Source organism: Scyliorhinus canicula, chromosome 26, assembly GCF_902713615.1.
Source record: "Scyliorhinus canicula chromosome 26, sScyCan1.1, whole genome shotgun sequence".
Classification (NCBI taxonomy): Eukaryota; Metazoa; Chordata; class Chondrichthyes; order Carcharhiniformes; family Scyliorhinidae; genus Scyliorhinus; species Scyliorhinus canicula.
Genome location: NC_052171.1, coordinates 5,351,306 through 5,374,513, shown reverse-complemented (window position 1 = coordinate 5,374,513; position 23,208 = coordinate 5,351,306). Strand labels below are relative to the sequence as shown.

The 23,208-nt window shown below is 44.4% G+C and overlaps 1 protein-coding gene across 1 annotated transcript in view; it reads right to left on the bottom strand.

Moving 5' to 3' along the window:
* Positions 1-2,091: 2,091 nt before the first annotated feature.
* LOC119957546 (deleted in malignant brain tumors 1 protein-like) overlaps positions 2,092-23,208 on the bottom strand; it is a 76,139-nt gene continuing 55,022 nt past the window's right edge. Inside the window, exons 16-27 of the mRNA XM_038785693.1 lie at positions 21,950-22,264; positions 20,606-20,923; positions 20,464-20,520; positions 20,060-20,377; positions 19,899-19,940; positions 19,619-19,735; positions 18,396-18,503; positions 15,943-16,032; positions 15,604-15,798; positions 14,937-15,050; positions 3,005-3,228; positions 2,092-2,223 (exon numbers count right to left, since the gene is read on the bottom strand). Coding sequence (XP_038641621.1) covers positions 2,092-2,223; positions 3,005-3,228; positions 14,937-15,050; positions 15,604-15,798; positions 15,943-16,032; positions 18,396-18,503; positions 19,619-19,735; positions 19,899-19,940; positions 20,060-20,377; positions 20,464-20,520; positions 20,606-20,923; positions 21,950-22,264 — 2,030 coding nt within the window. The remainder of the gene's footprint in view (positions 2,224-3,004; positions 3,229-14,936; positions 15,051-15,603; positions 15,799-15,942; positions 16,033-18,395; positions 18,504-19,618; positions 19,736-19,898; positions 19,941-20,059; positions 20,378-20,463; positions 20,521-20,605; positions 20,924-21,949; positions 22,265-23,208) is intronic.

The following is a 23,208-nucleotide window of genomic DNA, read 5'->3' as shown; positions in this document are numbered from 1 at the left end:
AGAGAAGAAACTCTTCCTGCTTTAGAAAACATTTCCAAATTGAACTCCCTTCCCTACAAGCTGTTTATGTGTTCTCAGCGATGTGGAGCTGTGCTTTGATGAATCACTGCCTTCTCTTTGTGCATTGCGTTTTGACAAAGATGTATCTGACCTATGCCCTGCCACTGCCCCAGACTTCTGATCTCTTCCCAGCGTGATACTCGCCAACCCCGTCCTCTGCCCAATTATTCAAAAATGCTTTGTTGCCATGCGCCCAACACCAGAAATGGAAGCCCATTATCAATCCTCTAACACCTCGGACCCTGTGATCCCATTGACCTCGGACCCTGTGATCCCATTGACCGCTTGTGTTACTTGCTGGGGCGCCCTTACCGTTCAGTGTGAATGGGCCAGGCTCAAGCTCTTGATGCAGGAGTGTCTGAATGTAGTATTTCTGGAGAATCCATTAGTCTGTGCTGACCATCTTGTACATTCAGTTGTGAGGTTGCCAGGGAACACCTACATACACAGTCACATTCCACAACAAGCGGGGAATGCACTTCCACAGTAATAGATGAAAATCTAAAGCAAAATAAGACAGACTAATCCTTGCTCCATTACAAGTTGGAACCAACTGTTTATCTGTGAGTCAATACCATTCTGAATATTAAAAAAATTCTGAAGGCAATTTCAAGGAGGCCGGATTGTCCTTTGGACAAGCCTGGTGCTCAATGTATGAACAAGTTGAGTGGGAGGGTTCTGTTCCTGAAGCTGACTCAGTCTCAAAATTAAACTCTGTGGGCCAACATCTGACTTTATTCCCAGGGGTCTATAGTTGAATTTTTAAGTTCCGAGAACAGGTACCCGAGGCGAGGGGTAGGTTTGTGAGCATTGCTAATGTTGATTGAATACTTTTCATTTGTCCATAAGGATAAACTGGCTATTTTAATAAATAAAGCTTCTAGTTTGCTTGCCAATTCCTCCCATGAAAGTTTCACTGTCTTATAAACCCAGAAGATAAACAAGGAAGGGGAGGGTGTGAACTTTCAAGAGGATAAATACCTTGTTCACTAAAATTAATGTATTGCTAAAGACATGTCAGGAAAAATAAAACAGCAGCAAGTTCTTATCGAATTCGATCACTTTTTGAACATGTATCAATCACCGTGATGTTATTGGCTCAGAAAGGAAAGGTCCGGGAATTAATTTTGCACTCCGATGATTTTCAACAATGTGCTAGGGTGGCTGGTTAAGGCTGAATGCTGGGTTCCCAGGGTTGCTATGGATATGAAAGCCATATTTAAGTTCCGAGCAACTCAGTCTCTTCACTCTGTTCCCTAGCAACTGCATAGCCATTTTCAAACAGCATTGACAAGCCCAAAGGAAGAATGTCAAGGATAGATCCTTAGTTCTGAAGATGGAAATTGCTTAAACTTCTCAAATGTTAAATTAAATCTGCTTTCTCCATGGTGCAGGTTATATTATTGCCGTGAACAATCTGTTTTTGTGCTTTGTATATTGGTGTCTGTGCTAAATAGTTGTTATCCAATCATGGTTTTATTGTAATGACATGAAATAAAATACAAGATTCTATATATTGAAATGTCTATCAGCAGTTTCCATACACATTCCTTTGGCTATATATATATATATGTTTGTTTATAGATCTTGCCCAAAATCAAGCCAGAGGCATTTTTGAACATTTTTGGGGATCTTGACTGAACTTGTTCTGTCAAAGTGCTGAATGATACAAATAAACGCGGGAAGTTACTTTGAGGGCTTTGAGATAAGCCAGGGTGAAAATCATTCAAAGACTCCTGGGCTGCAATTATGCCAAAAACTGCAACATTCAGTGTGTTGCACCCGTTATCTTTTTTTAAAAAAACTTGAGAGTACCCAGTTCTTTTTTTCCGTTTAAGGGGCAATTTAGCGTGGCCAAACCACCTACCCTGCACATCTTTGGGCTGTGGGGGTGAGACCCACGCAGACACGGGAAGAATGTGCAAACTCCACACAGACAGTGACCCAGGGCCGGGATCCGAACCTGGGCCCTCGGCGCTGTGAGGCAGCAATGCTAACCATTGTGCCACCCCGCACCCAGTATCTTCTGAGTTATACCCAAGATTCTGCTATCAGTACCCTCCTCCATCGCTCGCTTTGTAAAGTGGTTTCTGTCGAATGGACCTTGGCGATCAGTAAACTTTCTTCACTCTCCGTGTAAGTGCCGTGGAAGTGGACCAACGCCTGATTGCAGAAGGTAAGGTAATAATATAAGAGGATATATTAGAGCCAAAGCAAAATAGTGCGGATGCTGGAAATCGGCAATAAAAACAGAAAGAGTTGGAAATACTTAGCAGGTCCAGCAGCATCTGTGGAGAGAGAAGCAGAGCCCAATATGACTTCTTTGCGACTTAGGAAATATTTGGCTTGATTGGGTCAAAGAGGACATTTGCGAAAGGAATTCCTTAAGGAAAAAAGAGGTGTTATAAACCGCACGGGTGTCACGGGGTAGGGATGATGATTAACTGCCCCGTAGACCTTGCCGAAAACAAACTGCTCCAATTAGAGGGGGGGGGGGGGGGGGGGGAACCTTTAACAATACTTGGCTTTATATGAATTGAATCAGCCAGTAAGGCCCCAATTAGGGAAGATGCAGTCGGGAACTACTGTCGCTGTACAATGATAGTAATTGTAAAATTACTTTTACAATTTTTTTTTTACCTATTCAGTGTGGACTCTTCATTGCCCTTACGAGACGAGGTTTAGGGAGTATAACAATGCCAGTTGTTGTTATAACTGGACGGTAAGATCCCAGAATGGAACCCTGGTTCAAGAGGCTGTAACGTGTACTTTTCTATAAATAAAACTTGAAGGATCAGAGTCTTCAGACTACTAATTAGTTTTAACAACAGAAAAGTAACATTTTTAAAGATGAAAAAATTGTATTTTAATACAATACTCCTTTACTCCCCCTTCACTTAACAAATACTCACAGGTTTTAGAATTAACATGGGTTAATAAGTACATCGTTAGCTACAATGGTCCCATTAACACAATGTCCTTTTAAGCACACAAGTTGTCTGTGGCCAAATATATTGTCCACTGTGATCCTCATGTGAATGTCTGTGGATTTATCTTCAGAATCCCCCAAATGATTGTCACATGAGAGTTTCCAAACTCCAATCGCAAAAATAAACGTTCTGAAATCTTGGTTTGCAAACACCTCCTCATTATCAAGGAAGAAGGTTTCTAGGATGGGAATAAATCAATTGTAGTCAACCAAAGAAGTGAAGGCTAGTATTAAACAGGAAGAAAAAATGTTGAATGTGGCACAGATTAGTGGAAAACCAGAGGAAAGTTTTAAAAACCAACAGCTGACCAGAAAATAATAAAGAGGGAGAAGATAAACTATGAGGGTAAACTAGCAAGAAATATAAAAATGGACAAGGGCAGCATGGTGGCACAGTGGTTAGCACTGCTGCCTATGGTGCTGAGGACCCGGGTTCGAATCCCGGCCCTGGGTCACTGTCCGTGTGGAGTTTACACATTCTCCCCGTGTCTGTGTAGGTTTTAGCTCCCCAACCCAAAGATATGCAGATTAGGGGATTGGCCATGCTAAATTGCCCCTTAATAGAAAAAATAAATGTTTGGATTTACTGAACATAGAACATACAGTGCAGAAGGAGGCCATTCAGCCCATCGAGTCTGCACTGACCCACTTAAGCCCTCACTTTCACCCCATCCCCATAACCCAATAACCCCTCCTAACCTTTTTGGTCATTAAGGGCAATTTATCGTGACCAATCCACCTAACCTGCACGTCATTGGACTGTGGGAGGAAACCGCAGCACCCAGAGTAAACCCACGCAGACACGGGGGAGAACGTGCAGACCCCACACAGGCAGTGACCCGAAGCTGGAATCGAACCTGGTTCCCTGTGGCTGTGAAGCCACAGTGCTATCCGCTTGTGCTACCGTGCTGCCCATATCAAAATTTATTTTTAAAAAATGTACAGCAAGAGCTTCTTTATATAAAAAGAAAGAGAGAGGCCCAAATGAACACAGGTCTCTTAGAGAATGAGGTGAGGGACCTATTAATGGGGAACCAGGAAATGGCAGTGGAGATAAATAAAAACCTTCCATCAGTCTTCACAGTGGAAGACACAAATAACATTCCAAAAATATAAAAAATTCAAGGGAAGAAGAGTGATGGAAATAAATACAATAACACTCAACGGAGAGAAAGTAGTGGGGACTGATAAGTCCCCTGGACCTGATGGGCTGCTTCTCAGGATATTATAGAAATAGTTACAGAAATAGTGGATGCACTGGTAGTTACCTTCCAATAATCCAGGGGCGGAATTCTCTGCTGGCCAAAATCGTGGAGGCCGTCGTGAACTCGGCCGAGGTGCACGACGGCCTTGGGGGCCGCTCCCCGCACCTAATTCACCCCCACCCAGGGGGCTAGGAGCGGACCCCCGTCGTTCCCGGCCGCGACCTCGGCCACCGGAAATGACGCCCGAACGGCGCTTCGCGGATGTCATCCGTGCATGCGCAGGAACCCGCGCATGTGTGGATGACATCAGCGCACAGACGACGCGAACCTGCGGTGCCGTATTTCTCCACCGCCGCCCGCCCGGCAAGACGTGTCGGCTTGATCTTGCCGGGCGGGGGAGGGGAAAGAGTGCGTCCGTTTCATGAATGCAGCGACCAGGTGTGGTTGCTGCCATGGTGAAACGGGCGTGAAGGGCCGGCCGCTCGGCCCATCGGGCTCGTAGAATCGCCGTTCACCGTGAAAAACGGCGAGCGGTGATTTTTCCGGGGGGGGGAAGAGGGGGAGAATCGCGGGGGCGCCAGGGGGGTGTAAGTAAAAAATGTCGGGAGGCCCTCCCACGATCCTCCCACGCCACGTGGGGAGCGGAGAATTCCTCCCTAATTTTGAAAAAGTCCCAGTGGATTGGAATACTGCCAATGTAACACCTCTATTCAAAAAAGGAGAGAAACAAAAATCAGATAACTATTGGCCAGTTAGCTTAACATCTGTCATTGAGGAAATGTCCATTATAAAGGATGTAATAGCAGAGCATTCAGAAATACATAATATCATCAAGTAGAGTCAGCATAGATTCATGAGGGTCAATCATGCCTGACAAATTTATTAGCATTCTTTGAGGTGGTAATGAGCAGGGTAGATGAAGGGGAACCAGTAGATGTAATATACTTGGATTTCCAAAAAGCATTCGGTAAGGTACCCCACAAAAGGCTACTTAATAAGATCAGCAAAAATGGTGTTCTGGGCATTTATTATAATGGCTAGATAATTGGTTAGCTGGTAAAAGGTAGAGAGTTGGGAGAAGAGGGCATTTTCAGGATGGCAACCTGTACTGACTGGAGTGCTACAGGGATCCGTTCTGGAGCCACAACTATTTACAATGTTTATTGATGACTTGGACAAGGGAAATGAATACATTATTGCCAAGTTTGCGGATGACACAAAATAGGTGGGAAGGCAAGTGGTGTGGATGATACAAAGAGACTACAGAAGGATAGACAGGTTAGGTGAGTGGGCCAAAACTTGGCTAAAGGAATATCATGTAGAGGAATATGATATTTTTAAACTATAGATTTTTATTGAACATTTTTAAATGAATACAGAACACACCCTCAAACAAATCAAAATATGAAGTCATGCACTTTGAAGAATAAAGGAGTTGAATATTATTTAATTGAGAAAGACTCAGAAAAGGGATTTGGGGGGGCCTCATGCATTAATCACAAAAAGCTAGCATTCAAGTTCAGCAGGTAATTGGGAAGGCAAATTGAATGTGGTCTTTAATTCAAAAGGATAGAGCATAAAAATAGGGTAGTCTTGCTAAAACTATACATGGCACTATTTAGACCCCAGCGAGAATACTAGGAACAGTTTTGTTCCCTTATCAAAGGAAAGATATACTGGCATTGGAGGCAGTACAGAGAAGGTTCACTCGGTTGATCCCATGTATGGAAGGATTTTCTCATGAGGTTGAGTAGGTTGGGCCTGTGCTCATTGGAGTTTAGAAGAATGAGTGGCGACCCTATTGAGATATAGAGGATTCTCAGGGGGCTTGACAGGAGAGATACTGTGGAGAGTTTAGGACCAGAGGGCATCACCTCAGAATAAGAGATCACCCATTTAAGATAGAGATGAGGAGGAATTTCTTCTTTCAGAAGATAATGACTCTGTGGAATTCTTTACCGCAGAGAGCTGTATAGGCTGGGTCACAAGTATGTTCAAGGCTCAGATAGACAGATTTTTCATCAGTAAAGGTGGAGAAGTGGAATTGAGGATTATATCAGATCAGCCATGATCTCATTGAATAGCGGACCAAACCCAATCGGCCCAGTGGCCTGCTTCTGCTGTTTTATGAACTCATTCGTGGTTTGCATTCCAAATGACACTTTTAAACAAATGTTTCGCTCCACTTTTACCAGTGACTCCAGTCCAGGTTTTACACCATCTCCTTTAGGATTTATTAGTCTTTACTTGACTGCTGTACAAACTGTTCACAATTGCTTTAACTCTCGGTTCTGCGACTCTAGTAACTTTGTTTTATTTGTTCAACATTTGTTGCCCATCCATAATTGCCCTTGAACTGAGATGACATTTAAAAGTCATAGAGAATCACAGAGTCAGAGTTTATACAGCAACAGAAAGAGGCTCTTTGGCCCATCATCTCTGCGCCAGCACCGATCTACTCTAATCCCATTTTTCAGCACTAGGCTCATTGCCTTGTGTGTTATTGTATCTAACGTGCTCATCTAAATACTTTTTAAATGTTGTGTGGGTTCCCGCCTCTACCACCCTTCCAGGCAGCGAGTTCCAGATTTCCACCACTCTCTGGGTGGAAAAGCTCTTATTCAAATCCCCTCTTAATCTCTTGCCCATTTAGTAAATCTATGCCTGCCCCCCCCCCCCCCCCCCCCCCCCCCCCCCCCCCCCTCGGTTATTGACCTTCCGCTATGGGGACATTTTCCTTCCTGTCCAAGTACCTTCTATCCATCTTGTTTATGTCCATCAGAATTTCATACACCTCAATCAGGTGCCCCCTCAGCCTTCTCAACTCCAAGGAAAATAACCCCAGCCTATTCAGTCTCTCCTAATAGCTGAAACGCTCCAGCCCAGGCAACACCCTGGTGAATCTCCTCTGCACCCTTTCTGGGGAAAACACTGGTGGTGACCAGAAGTGCACACATTACTCTAGCTGTGACCTAACCAGCCTTTTATCCAGCTCCATCATAATCTCCCTGCTCTTATTCTTTGCCTCAGTTAATCAAGGTAAGTATCTCATATGCCTTCCTAACCACCTTATCTACATGTCTTCAGGGATCTGTGAACATGCACCCCAAGGTCCTTTGAGCCTCTTTACTTCCTCGGGTCTGACCATTCATTGTGTATTCCCTTGCTTTGTTCGTCCTCCAAAACTGCATTACCTCACACTTTTCTGGATTAAATTGCATTTGCCGCTGTTCTGCCCATCTAACCAACCCATCAATATCATTCTGTATCTGAGGCTTTCCTTCTCACTATGTATCACACCACCAATTTTTGTGTCATCAGCAAATGTACAGATCATTCCCCCCTACATTCACATTCAGATCATTAATTTATGTACAAACAGCGAGGAACGCAGCCCCAATCCTTGCAAAACAGCACTGGACACAGCTTCCAGTCACAAAATCAAATTTCGACCAGCATCATCTGCCTCCTGCCACTAAACCAATTTTGGATCCAATTTTGAGGACACCTCATCACCTCTGGAAAAGTTCCATCAAATTTGTAAGACACTGCCGGCATAGTGGCACAATAGTTGGCACTGCTGCCTCACAGCGCAAGGACTTAGGGGCAGCACGGTAGCGTTGTGGATAGCATAATTGCTTCACAGCTCCAGGGTCCCAGGTTCGATTCCAGCTTGGGTCACTGTCTATGTGGAGTCTGCATATCCTCCCCGTGTGTGCGTGGGTTTCCTCCGGGTGCTCCGGTTTCCTCCCACAGTCCAAAGATTTGCAGGTTAGGTGGATTGGCCATGATAAATTGCCCTTAGTGTCCAAAATTGCCCTTAGTGTTGGGTGGGGTTATGGGGATAGGGTGGAGGTGTTGACCTTGGGTAGGGTGCTCTTTCCAAGAGCCGGTGCAGACTCGATGGGCCGAATGGCCTCCTTCTGCACTGTAAATTCTATGATAACCTATGACTTGGGTTAGATTCTGGCCTTGGGTGACTGAGTAGAGTTTGCACATTCTCCCCATGTCTTCATGGGTTTATCCAGGTGCTCTGGTTCCGCAAGAGCTCACAATTGGAGGAACACAGTGGGGAATAAATATTGGTTTGACAATTATTTTCCTTTCACGATACACTTCCCCCTTCCCTGGGTGAGTGCAGCTTCAACAACTCTCAAGAAGCTCAACACCGAAGTAGCCCAAATGGGCGAGAAGATGTACTCACCAAGTCACCGTCTGCAGCAGCTTGCAAACCCCCGGCCTCTACCACTGAGAAGGACGAGGGCAGCAGCCACATGGGAACATGTTCCCCTCCAAGTCGCCCACCATCCTGACTTCGAAACAAATCGGCCCTCCCTAACAGCACAGTGGGTAGACCTACACCACAGGGACTGCAGATGTTCAAGAAGGTTTACCACCGCCACCTTTTCAAGGGAAATTAGGGACGGGCAATGAACGCTGGCCTAATCAACGTTGCCCACACCCCATGAAGGAATATTTTTAAAACATTGCTGTACAATTGGAGATGACAAACAGCAGGACCACCCTCGTTGCCTCAAGGAGGAGGTGAGGACAATATTGAGACATTGAAATAAAAATTTGATAAACACATTCGGGATAGAAGCGTAGGAGGACAGGGTGACAGGGTGGAATGAAGTGGAAGGGGCCAGTGTGGAGCATGGATCAGCAGCGCTGAATGGTTGGTTTCGATGCTGTCTGCAAGTTCTCTTGTATTTGTTTTACACGATTGAACCTGTACTGTTACTTCAGCCTCTTACCACAAGAGGGCGCGCAATGGCCATGAATAAACTGTGAGGTTTTCTATGACCTGCAAAAGTGATGTTCCCAGGAAAAACTGGTGTAATCAGCACATGACATCCCTCCAAAACCCCTTTGACAGAATCTTCCAGGGAAAAACACGCTGCACTGGATAGTGGAACGAGAATGCGGATGGGGTGGGGGGGGGGGGGGGGGGTTGTGGAACCGAATTATCACAAGACATTTGCCTGTACCAAGGTAGATTAAAGGTAGATGCCTGTATGTATTAGCTGTGTCTGACCCCTCCCGGGAAGTCTGCATCAAGTCGGCACAGCACTAAAGCAAAAAAATGCTGAAAAACTCAGCAGACCCGGCGGCATCCGTGATGGGGAAACCATGTTAAAACAGAGTTGGAGCGCTGATCTTTGTTCTTCTGGTGTTCACATATTCAGCGAAATCACTTTGTGTGACTCTCAGCACCTACCTTAGTCTTTATCACGACCACCGACACTCCCTTTTGTGCCCAAAACATCTGTATGTAACCCCTCCTATCTCCCACCTGCCCCTGACCTCCTCCACTTTGCTCCGCCTGCTCCACTCTACACAACTCATTACAATCTTCCTCCTCTTCAGCTCAGAAGAAGTGCCGTGCGGACTCTGTTTCTCTCTCCACTGATGCTCAGACCTGATGGGGGTTTCTTCCAGCATTTTCCGGATTATTTCAGATTTGCAGCATCCGCAGTATTTTGCTTTCATTTCGGTGCAGTATTACTGGTCGGGTATTACTGAGGTGTACAATCTTTCCCCAGCCCCTATGGGCAGAGGAGGAGGCCAGTACCAAGTCTCTGGTATGACCCACGACTTTCTGACCATACACCACAATTAGTAAGGATAAACAATGACACCTTCTCTGCGATGAGCCTCAATATAGGGGCCCTGCAAGGCGCCTACTTAGCCCTCTACTATACTCCGTATTCACATAACTGTGTGGCAAAATGCGACTCCAACTCCACCTTAAAGTTTGTTGATGACACGACCATAGTGGGTCTGATTTCAACCAATGGTGAGTCACATTACAGGAGGGAGATAAAGAATTTAACGGTGTGGTGTAATGACAACAATATCTCCCTTAATGTCAGCAAAATAAATGAGCTGGTCATCAACATCATGAAGGAGAGTGACATCTATGCGATGTCTGCATCAATGGTGTTGGAGTGGAGATGATGGTCAGATTTAAATTCATCAGTGTGAACATCAGCAACCATCTGTCCTGGTCCAGCCACGATGACGTTACGACCAAGACAGTATAGCAGCGCCTATATTTCCTCAGGATATTAAGAAATTCAGCATGCTTACAAAGACCTTCCAATTTTTATAGATATACCATATAGAGCATCCTATCTGGCTACATCACAGCCTTGTATGGCAACTGCTATGTCCAAGACTGTAAGAAACATCACAGCGTCGTGAACACAGCCCAGTCCATCACACAAACCCGCCTCCTATCCATTGACCCTGTTTACACCTCCTGCTGCCTGAGGAAAGCGGGCACTAGAATCAAAGACCCCTCCCACCTGGGTTAATCTATCTTCCAACACTTTCCAGCAGGCAGAAGATACAACATTTTGAGAACACGCACCAATAGATTCAAAAACAGCTTCTTCCCCACTGTCACCAGACTCCTGAAAGGCCTTTTTAGGGTCAGAACTGATCGTATGGACTGAACTGATCTTTCTATGCATCCCCTCAACAGTTGTAGCAGTATATACCGGACTTCACATGCTGTCAATGTTTGTGTATTTCCATGATGTCTCCTCATGTATTTATCGTATGTTCACGTGTGTTCGTGTATGGAGCGATTCGCCTGGACTGCACGCAGAACAATATTCTTCATTGTACCTCGGCACACGTGCCAATAAACCTAAATGTGTGTTGTGTTTACCCAGAATGGGGTGCGTCCAATAGGCAAAAGACCACCTTATGGAAATGCAGAATCATGCAATACTATAATTCTAGATCTGGGTCTCTGCATAATGGTGTGACACAGCCTGGCCTCCTCCATTCACCACTCATTGTCAGTGGTTCTGTGTCAGAATGCCTTTTACATTGCGCGGGTACTGAAGTTTTCCTGAGACCAGTAAGGTGTTCAGCATCTTTAATGGTCTTTGGAGCCAGTGCCACCCATTAGCAGCAGGGTGGATCTCCCATCACCAATATTCACTGAGGGTTCATCAGCTTCTTTCAGTTTATTTTCCCATTGATTTCTAAGGGTTCCCCCTGATCAGTAGAAATCCTGTGAGTTACTTAGTGCCGCTTACAATTGGTGAATCGAAGGGATAGATCTGCTTGTGCAGAAGTTCCAGCATTTAAAATAATGGTCATCCTCTGCTGGTTGACGCTAGAATTGCAGTCAAATTGAGAAAATCAGAAGAATGACACAGACTGCAGTGTCTGTGCAGATGTTCTCCTGAACCGCTGTGTGCGATGCTGGAAAACTGCAACAACAAACCTTCGGAATTAAAGTGAAAAAATAAATGAATTCCTGATCAGATTATTCTGTCATCCCGACACACTCACAGAGCTCAAATCTGTAGTTTAAAGGAGGGACGTGAGCTGAAGGTGGAGCAGCATCTGTTTACAATGCCAGCTGACATTGGGACCAGGAAGAAAGGTTTGGTGGTCAATGCCTCAATGGCAATAGGGTCTTGGGAACAGCAGTTGGTCACATGGACAAGGTTTAGCTCATAGAGAATGTGAGGATATAGGAGAGAATCAAGAGAATCCGCCACGTTCGGGGGCGAGACAAAATGTAAACTTTGGAGAGCGTTTGTTCGATTGGGCTCGGGGAAGAGGGAAGATAGCCGAGGCAGCAGGTCGGACAAAGGCATCTATGTGTTTGCAGATACATTGATGTCACATGAAGAGTTTTATTTTAGTGTAATAATCAATTGACATACTATTGGCCTGATTAAAGTTGAGATTTAGCATCATATAATATTTTTTAGCTTCACTTGACAGGACTTTGCAACTTGGGATTTGAGATAGAAGAAAGCTAACTATGGATGAGCTAATCGCAGATAACACCCGAAAAAACCCCCTGTCCGAAATTCCTGCAGGAGTTTGTAGCCTTCAAGATTAGTTCCTGTATTACATCTACACAGTTTTATCGGCAGCACGGTGGCACAATGGTTAGCACTGATGCCACAAAGCGCCAAGGACCCGGGTTCAATCCAGCTTTGGGTGACTAACTATGTGGAGTTTGGACGATCTTGCCTTGTCTACGTGGGTTTCCTCTGGGTGCTCAGGATTACTGCCACACCACAGATGTGCAGTTTAGGTGGATTGGCCATGTTAAATTATCCCTTTGTGTAAAAGGTTATATTGAGTTACAGGGGCGTGCCGTGGCACGAGGTAGGCTGCTCTTTCAGAGTGTCGATGCAGAGTCCTTCCACACTGTAATGATTTTAAGTTTCTATGTTTTAAGCAGCTTTAAACCACTTTATTCTTTGTTCAAGCATTGAAGTGACTCAGTTCAAACCCCAACACCTACAGAGTAAAGAACAGGCCCTCTAAAAGAGTCCCTGATAAGAATTAGATTTAATAAGAATCTTGCATATTGTACAAATCCAAAGGTGACGTGCTCAAGACACCATTGATAAGAAAACGGATGGTCCCGCAATTAATTGCTAACTTAGAGGGCCAGTTAGAGGATTGAGGAAAATGATATCAATGAATGACGATCACCCTGGAGAAACCAATTAGATATTGATCACGCCCAGCTAAATCAATTCCAGAATGATCACGCACCCATTAAGCCTTTTGAGAATTCGCCTTTCCTCATTCAGACCAATCAGAAAGCAATAACATCATGGATCGTACTGTGGGTTGTGACTTGGAAAGAGTGAATAAACAACAGTGTTCATTATTAAAGCGTGCACCAAGTTTTAAAGTGAGGATTATAGAGCCTGCTCTACACAGAAAAGCAGAAACCCCACAGAGGGAGAGAATGGAAGCCACGTGTTGCCTTGTGCCCCAAGCCAAACCGGAAAGCAAGAGCATAGTACCCCATCAATTCACTGCCCTGCTTTGTAAAGTGTTAAATCATAACTCAGAGGCCCCTGGTACATATGATATGCAGAGAGACTCATAATTCTTCAGAACTCGAAGTGAGTTCAGTGGTGCTGGTCAACCACCCGAAACTCTTGGGATTGTGGATTATTTTGAAGTACACGTTCCCAGTGTTCCATTGAAACGTCCATCGTCTTCCCAACAAGGAACAAGAACTACAATAGGAGTTGGAAACCAGGTCCTTCATTCCCTCTCCTGGAATCTGTCATCCATTGTTTACATCTCTTATAATTATGGTCAGTTCACTAATTCTAGTTAATGTAATAACTGGACGGGTTGCTCTCAGAATAGTGGCTCAAAAGTCCATACTTATATTTCTTTTCTGAACAGCACATGATGCAACAAAATCACAGGACCATTAATTAGTTTTGAAAACAAGAAAAAAACACATGTATTAAATATATAACAGTTTGATGAGAAGTCAATACTTTATTTAGCCGTTAGTTCAATAATGACACACACTTCATAGGGCGAATACGGATTACACAGTACATTTTAATCTGCAATCGTCTCAATTTTCATGGAAAGTCAGTTTTACGCTCACAAGGTTGCTATGGTCAAATAGAAGCAATTTATTCTGAGGATGTTGCCTCAGAACACCCCCCCCCCCACTCCCCTCAGATGATGATCACATGATCGCAAAAACGCACTTTAATATTTTCTCTCAAAGTAATACTTTTCCTTAGCAGTTTGCATTCCGAAACCCAGGCCAGGTATTCCAAATCACACTTTAAACAAAGCCATGTTTAACACTGAAATCAGTCCAGGATTTTGCACCGCCCCCCTTTAGTTTTCCTTTGTCTAAACTGCTTTTGCACAAACACCGAGATCGAGCCACCGATTTCCATACTTATTTTATCTCACGTTTCACAAGCTGCATTAAAATCTCACAAACCTGAAAATCACTTTCTGGCTTCCCAGCGCGATCTATCTTTACTGAAATGTGCTGTGCTCTCGTACCATCACCCCAAACTTCTTGGAAACTCCTCCTGTGCTGGGCAGTTTCCTTAAGTAGCTGCACGTCAGATCTCTGCATGCATTTTTCAACAATTATTCCATGGCAAGGCTTTTATTCTAGCAACGCTGAGAGAGATGACCTCTCTCTGGCCGTACAAACCAGCTGCTTATCATAGAGCTGTGAGTGCTGCCTTCTCTCTCACTACCTATCTGCAACTATAATCAAATTAGCTAAACTAAACTTAAATGCTTCTCTAATGTACAAGGCCCCAGTTGCTAAGCAACCACTGCTGGTATATTTTCTCTTTGCGCCACCCTCTAAGCATAATTGAAACATAGTTAGGACTTAACAAACCACAAAAATACAAACACCTTTGCGAGCATGAATCGAACTGGACGTGTGAAATTTACAGGCACAGAAATATTTGATTGAAACCCCCCAAAAATTATACCTTATTTTTAATTTTCACCAATGCAGATATAAATCCTTTAATGCGACCCTTGGTCTCCTGACACTGAATTGGCTTGGTTTACATAATACTGATAAACTTTCCAATATCTAATGGCTGTGCCTGTTACTGAAAGAGTTAATAACTCCGAGGGTGCAATAGCTATGACTTTATTTCAAATCCAAAGTTTCTCTTCAGTCTCTTGCAATGAACATTATTCTCCATGACACCGGGCCCTTCACATTGTCAATCTGCATTGAGCAAGCTGATAAATTTGGTTGTTGTGTTTAGATTTGCTGTAACGACAATCTTCTCCACTAGCTGGAATGGAATTCAAGCAGATCCAGTGCACAGAAAGTTGGTGACCGTGGGACTGTCAGTAATTCAGCTCACCGAGTGTGGAGTGCTCACCACTGGTAGCTCTCAGCCTAAAGTCATCACCAGGAACACTGTCCAGAAGGATGTGACCACCCAGAGTGTCAACGGATTCAGTCTGAACATCATCATAATCATCCGGAACTGGACCTGCGAGAAAATAGAGATTTTCAATTTAATCTATTTCTAATATTGACTAAAAAATAAAATAAAACCATCTATCCAGGTACTGCAGGCCGTTTCCTGGTGTGGTGAGGTCAGAGGGGAGAGAATTATTGGACCATGTCGTGTTGGGATGGGTTACTCTTACTTCTGAAGTCATATTGAATCCTCTATCTCAACTATCTCTCCTACAATCACTGTGGATCTTTGCTGGAGTCATAGTGCGGCGTCATGAGTTGTATTTGTTGGGTTTTGCTTTGTATGTCAGTATCTAAAATAAAATTAATTCTTGGAATGTGAGTATGACTGGCTCGGTCAGCATTTATTGCCCATCCCAATTGCCCTAGAGAAGGTGATGGTGAGGTGCCTTCGTGAATCACTGCAATCAGTGTGGTGTAGGTTCCTTCTTGAATCACTGCAATTAGTGTGATGTAGGCTCCTTCTTGAATCACTGCAATCAGTGTGGTGTAGGTTCCTTCTTGAATCACTGCGATTAGTGTGGTGTCGGCTCCTTCTTGAATCACTGCAATCAGTGTGGTGCAGGCTCCTTCTTGAATCACTGCAATCAGTGTGGTGTTGGTTCCTTCTTGGATCATTGCAATCAGTGTGGTGTTGGTTCCTTCTTGGATCACTGCAATCAGTGTGGTGTAGGCTCCTTGAATCACTGCAATCAGTGTGGTGTAGGTTCCTTCTTTGATCACTGCAATCAGTGTGGTGTTGGTTCCTTCTTGAACACCTGCATGTTATGGAAGGGAGGGAGATCCTGGATATTGAAGGGGTCAGGATGTTGAGAGACTTGGGTTTCAATGGAGAGGGCGAAGTTCAACAAGCACCAAGGCAGCCAATGAAATGTACCCACCCTGACGTCCGGTCCAATTACCTTCAGGATATTCTGATCCAGGCTCCACGTCACACAAACTGTGATTGGTGTAATATTCCATCTGATTGAAGGAGCTAATGGAAGCAGAGACTGTTAAAGACAGAAAGGGATAGTTATTGGAGCGGTTGTTTTCAATATCGGAGCACTGAACATCAAACCTTAATCAGTCCTGCAACATATTGTTATCTGACGCGCATGTGGGAGAACATTCACTGCAGGGACTGAAGTGGTTCAAAGAGAAGGAAACAGCGCCACCAGATCCGGGCAACAATAAATGTTGTTGCAGCCCTTGTCACACACAATAATCCACAGTTCAATTCATTACTATTGGTAAGATATTAGAGCGGTGAATACTGTATGATACATCCCGCTACTATAGAGACAGTGAGCAGAATCTCTGATCCAGAATCTCTGTCCCAGCTCCTCCAAGCTCCCCTCTGACGTTCGGAGACTTGAAATCGGGCAACAGCAACTTCAGAAAACGAAAGCCTGTTTGTCTAGAATTACTTTTCTGGGGAAGGAAATCAGCCTGTTCAGTCTTTCTGTTTATTTAAAACCCCTCAGCTCCGGTACTTTCTGCACAATCTCTTTTGCTTCAGTGCCTTTGTGATGACATGTTGAAAGGATTGGTAAACTCTACTCCAAATGTGCTCTCGCCAACTGATTTTGTAACAGGTTGACCGATATGTCTCTTACTTTCCAATCCCAATTCTCTAGATATAGTCTCCAGGGGTTCCTCAGGCTTTGAATGGCTTTAATTAACTACATCTACATTGTTATTATGGTTGAGTTCTCAGGGCCATGAGCGCAACAATCCCAAAGAGTTTCTTATTCCAGATAACATCTCTCCTCATTATTGTTCCTCACATAACGTTCATTGTCAAAATGTTCATCTATTTTACTCCTTTACCAGCGAATCCATGAAATTCATTTCTTCCATGATAACTATCTGCCAGGACTCGGGCAGTCTACTATATTCCAATTAATTATTGTATACCTTTAATGGGGCCTCTGTTATCTCTCCAGAACCATTTAAAATAAATGCTTGAGTTCCATCTGATCAGAAGCTTTATTTACTCGGTTTTATTTCTTTAATATTTGTTCCTATTATTTTGGAAGTAATTATATCGATCTAATCTTTTTTTTAATAAATTTAGATTATCCAATTATTTCTTCCAATTAAGGGGCAATTTAGAGTGGCCAATCCACCTACTCTGCACATTTTTGGGTTGTGGGGGCGAAACCCACGCAGACACGGGGAGAATGTGCAAACTCCACACGGACAGTGACCCAGAGCCGGGATCGAACCTGTATATCGATCTAATCTAATCTTCCAAGGCCACGACCACCTATATTTTCTGAAGCAGAAATAAAGGAACAATTATTTAATATTTCTGCCATTTCGCTTTTGTTGCTGGATATTTACTCGGGGTCAGTTTTAATGAGCTGCTTCTTCATTTTAGCCGGAGATGAGGAACAATTTCCCTTTGAAAAGATGGTTTGACTTTGGTTGGACTTTGCTCCCACAGAAAGCAGCTGAGGCTCACTGAATGTCTCCAAGGCTGTTTGAAATAGAGCTTTGATCTCTAAGGAATTAAAGTGGTTTTATAGAATGGTGGAGAACGCTGAACCGCCCAAGTGGCCTATTCCTGCACAGATTCCTTGTGAATGATCTTACATTTTTACCTTATTCTATAATAATTGGCCACATTCCCGTCCGGCATTGCTTTTTCGTCATGTTCCTATGCAACGTTAAACTATTTTATTCTGTGCTCCTTTGTCCCCCCCCCCCCCCCCCCAGTTTCTGCCTTCTCGTCTGCTTGCTTCGTGTTGCATTGCTAATTTTAACGTTGTCTTCATCGCTGCATGCTGTATCGTTCCATCCATAGATTCTCATTTGTTTCTAACTTGTTCTAGCTTATTTGGCGGTACATCTGGTTCTTGACCTCTGTCCAATAACATCCTTGAAGTTACCTGTTGTTGACATTTTCATTGTTTGCCAATGTTGCTGTCTCTAAAATGTTCCCAAATTTATTCTCAGCTTCTAAATTCTCAATCTGTAATGGCGGCCTTGTCCTTCTCGGTTTATATTTTTTCAGTGTATTATATTCAGATCACTGTTGCCTAGGCATTCCCCTATTTTCACCCAATCTCCTCTGGTTCATTCCCTGTAAGTAGATCCACGTGCGAATTCTCGCCAATTGCACTACTTCACGCTGGATTAGGCGGCTACCCACTGACATGATTATTATTCACGAACCCAGATCTGAGGATGCTGGGAAATGGAAACCTGCACGGTATTTTCAACGATGCACATTTTTTGAGAAATAAAGAACGCCGTGGGTCTTCCTAGACTAACGGGTTATGACACGGACAGAAACATTTGCATCGTGACACGACTCTTTCACGTTAGGCAGTGCACGCCCCCCGATTGCGCCCCTTTAGTGACTAACCTGAACCCTCTGTGTGAATGGGCATCCAGCCAGGTGGAATATTCTCAATCTCTGCATAAATTCCTTGATACAAATCAGCCGGTAAAGCCCAGTGCCGATCGACAGCACCTGTTGGAGGGAGGACGAGGCGGTTAGCAGGAAAGTGTCTGCGATTAAAAGCAACCACTGATCTGGTGAGAGTTAATAGATACGGTCAGTTGGCTGGAATATGGAGGCGCTCTGCTGTCTCTATCCATCACCATATCCCTGTGTGCATGTTTGCGTTTGCCCCCGGCACTTACTCACCTCCAGCAGGACAGGACGCACAGACAGGCAGGTCCAGGAAAGACGGAAGGAGGTGTTTGAGGAGGGGTGAGGGCGATGAAGGGGGAGACGGGGTGCGGGTAGTGGTACAGAAGTGTGTCAGACAAATTCAATTCCAGCTGATCATTCGGTTCCGGGTCACATGGAGAATTCACCTCAATTGGAAATCACATCCGTTTGCTGTGAGACGGGGCATTGCGGCAGAAGTGACCTATAGGTCAGCGGTGTGTTTGTTGTTGGGCTGTGGGTGGAATATTTGTGTTGTGTTGTCCAATTCCTGGACAATTCAGAAGGTCTACTCCCAGGATACCGCACAGAAGCTGCCCAAGGAGTTCGGTAATGAAAGTGAGAAACAGGTACACACCAAAAAAGGAAGATTAACCGACAGGTTATGAAGAAAGAGTTCAATAAAAATTTCTCTTCCATGATTACAAGAAATGAATCTTTCTGGAGTCTCAGACACCTGCGGATGTAGTTGGGCGTCAATGTCGACCCTTCAAATAATGTTACTGTTCTATTTTATTCATACGGATCAGAAGGGAACGAATTATAAAGGGTTCAGAATGTTTCCATCACAACTTCAAGAGACATTCTTATTAATAATTTTTATTGTCACAGGTAGGCTTACATTAACATTGCAATGAAGTTACTGTGAAAAGCCCCGAGAATTCAGAATACCAAATTACCTTTAGCACGTCTTTCGGGACTGTGGGAGGAACCCGGAGCACCCGGTGGAAACCCACGTAGACACCGGGAGAACGTGCAGACGCCGCACAGTGACTCAAGGCGGGACCCTGCAGCTGTGAAGCCTCAGTGCTAAATACTATGCTACTGTGCTGCCCCAGATACAATAAACTGCAGCTTCGCCGGTATATGGTCTGTGTTTCCATGGTAGTTGAGCGGTAAAATGTGAGGTTTACCTTTTCTTTTGATCTTCTTTCCCTGGATTATCGCCATCAGTGCGAGCAATTCCACAATTAACAGCGCTCCCAGGGCCATGCAGATGAACAGAGGTATGGAAGTGGCTCCTCCTTGTTCTGAAAAATAAGATCACAGAAAGATTAAACACAGACCCAGTCCACCTTGCCGTCTTTTAATGTTTCCGTCAAACCGGAAACATTGTTTATTCATAAATTAACTGCTTGTGAATAATCGCAGCATCATTAATATTGATCCGAGTGCTAATGACGATATACATACCTGAAGGTGTGGACTGAGGAGAATTCGGTGACAACTGGGGCCCTGTGGAATATATTGTACAATGATATGAGCTTCAATTGCTGGTGATTTGCTTCAGAAAGACGTTCCTAAATGTCTAAAACAACCAGTCATGTGCACAGTTGACCACAGTGCGATCTTACCGGAGCAAATCACCCTGGCATCTTCCTTGTGATTACAGTCAGATTGAGCTAATGATGAGGAGGGGCAGTCGGACAGATAGAATTCACTTCCGGTGCACTTCACCTTAGCCAGCCAGATAACACCGTTACCCTGGGGGAAAGCGGCAGCTCCATGGGCCAACTGAGCGGAACCACAGGCCAGCTGTCTGCAGACAACATTGGCGTCGGCCATATCCCAGGAATCGTCACAAACAGTGCCCCAAAGTTTATGGTACAATATCTCCACTCTCCCAGAGCAGTTAGTGCTACCACCAACCAGGCGCAAATGGTGTCCCAAATCTGTCAAAGAGAATCAATGATTATCAGTCATGCAGCAGGAGCGGGGAATGTATCAGCTATTCGGTATATCAAATAGCAGCAAGTACCTGATTCTGGAGGGCAGTCCATTGAACTATGGGACGGCTCCTTCGTTACGTTGGCTCCTGTTAAGAAGAGAAATTTGCTGACTGCATTGGTGAACAATGTTTGAAATGACGCCAGAACATTCCGAGTTTTGCTGTGTGTTACCTGAACAAACAACACCGGCATCATCCCGGTGATTACAGCCATTTACTCCCTGTGAGTCTGACACACACTGCCAAATGCTCGACTCATGTGAGGTACACCCCATTTCGCTCTGTCGGATAGGTCCGCTTCCTTCTCCGAACATCCCAGCCCCAAACTGAACAGATTGGACGCTGCCACACTGTAACTGTTTACACATCACTTTTGCATCATTTGCGCGCAGTATATCCGAGCACACTGTTCCCCAACTCCCATTGTAGAAGATTTCCACTCTCCCCTCACAGCGGTGACCTCCATTCACCAGTCTCAGGTCCTTGTGTTCTGTCAATGAAATAAGAAATATCCCGATTGATAACTCTTCATGCTGCAATGTTCACCACATTCTGTAGTTTATGTTCACTGATTGGCGATACTTATTTCAAAAATATAATGGAAAACATCTGGAATCCATAAATCAACAAGGATTTAGATTGTGCATATTGAATCTTATTGCATTAATTGAAGAAGTTACAGAAAGATAGCTAGGAAATATACGTGAATTTTCAAAATGAAGGTTGAACACATTAGACCATGACTGAGGCCAGGGCATGTAGAGTGAGGGAATCAGTGGCAGAATAAACAGAATACTGATTACAATGGTGGTAGGAGTTCTACACGCCATTAAGGCCAGTGCTGGTCCACATTTAGATGAACCCTTTGGACTTGTGGAACGCGAAATATAATCTCCAATTATTTTAATGACCGTAAATTGTCCAGTATAGTTAATAGAAAGAGGCAGTGCTCCTTGATCGAAGAAAATATGATATAAACCAGCAGAAAATGACATGCCTACTGACAATTAACTTTCCTCCAGAAAAGTCTAAAGTGGTGAATTTTTGTCAGCGAATAAAGATGCCACAGACTGCTGGGATAATAACAGCCTGAATGATATGTAGCAGCAAAGAGATCTGGTGATATAGAGGCGCTAATCACTTATCCAGTCTTAGAGTCTAACGTTTGGATCAGAAATATGCAATGAATCATTGCATGAGGAAAGTCAGCAGAATCTGTATGTCTTCTCCCAGACCCTGCTGAGCTGGTGCAACGTAGACGCGTTACATCAGTTGGGTCGATTAGAATCGCTGTGCTCGAGGTGAAATTAGACAATTACAGGAGGGGAAAGAGAATATAAGGGTAGGCAGATAGAGTTGGAGGGGGGTATTGCAAGCTGATTCTAATGTACAGTACAAATATCACGCAAACCAGATTAGTGGCAAGGCCCGATTCTGTACCTTTGTTTCTATGTAATTCAGTGTAATATCATCCGTGTGAAGCCTCAGCCAATCCACACATTGACTGCCTCCTTACCTGAACACATGATCCTCACATCTTCCTTGTGGGAGCAGTCGTGGTTGCCCCATGATGCTGAGGGACAGTTCCAGAGAAACGACTCGTTACCGGAACACTTTAGATCGTCCAACCAAACTGGGCCTGAGTCCGGCTCACAAGAAGCAGTAATCGACATCTCCAATGCATTGCCACAACCCAGCTGTTTGCAAACCACGTCAGCGTCGGTTAAATCCCAGGAATCATCACAAACTGAGCCCCAGCTCTTATTGTAATAAACCTCCACACGGCCAGTGCATTGGCTTCCACCGTCAGACAGTCTGAGCTGCATGTGATCTGTTCGACAGTAATACAGGAAGGTTACATTTCTAATCCACACTCAGTTCAGCACTCAATCCTTCCCGTTGTGTACTCTCAAGGAAAACTGGCATGTGCCTTGAAACCGTGACAGTTAAATGAGTGTCTATGGCAGAACGTACGTCCAATGAGACAAAGAATGTGGAACGCATGAATGTATTAGATATTCCCACATCTGAGGACAAGGTTTATGGCTTCCAATTCTCCCATTTCAGTTCTGAATTTTGTGTACATTGTGTATTCCTATTTGAGTTTGTCCTTATTAGATCTTCCACTCATGCTATTGGTTTAAATGTAATTTCCAATGTGTGTTGCTGTTTGTAAATCAGTAGAGCCTAGAACATCAGTCCACACACGCATCCTTCATATGCTTTCTCACACGAGTACATCTGCAAAACACTGCGCAATGGAACCTACACACTTTCAGTCTCCGAACACCAACATAGCCTTTGCTTCTCACAGAATCAAAGATTCAATCCGGGCCTGGCTAGCCTGCCACCCGGCACCCAGCATGAACTTCAATTCAGCCCATAGCACAGTTGCCTGAACGGCACCACATTCCACTCAGCAACATTTCCTTGCTCGCTGGTCAATATTGTCATCAGCCACCACCCCCCCCCCCCTCTCCTGCTCCAATGCCTCCAGTTTGAAAGTAACCATTCTCAGCTGCATTCAGGCTCCACGCCCCACTCCCATGGCCATACAATTGGGATACACACCAGCAGCCCGCTCTCCTGCATCAACCTCGCCCGTGTCTCCTGTTGCCCTGCACCCAAGAATGGAAATGCCTCTGTAAATATCTGTTTCTTGCCAGCAATGATAAGTTGTCGTAACATCCTCACCAATGAACAGGGTTTCGTCACATGTCTCCTTGTCTCAGCTTGCTGTCTGATTCGCACTCTGACGCAGTTCATTTTGTCTGT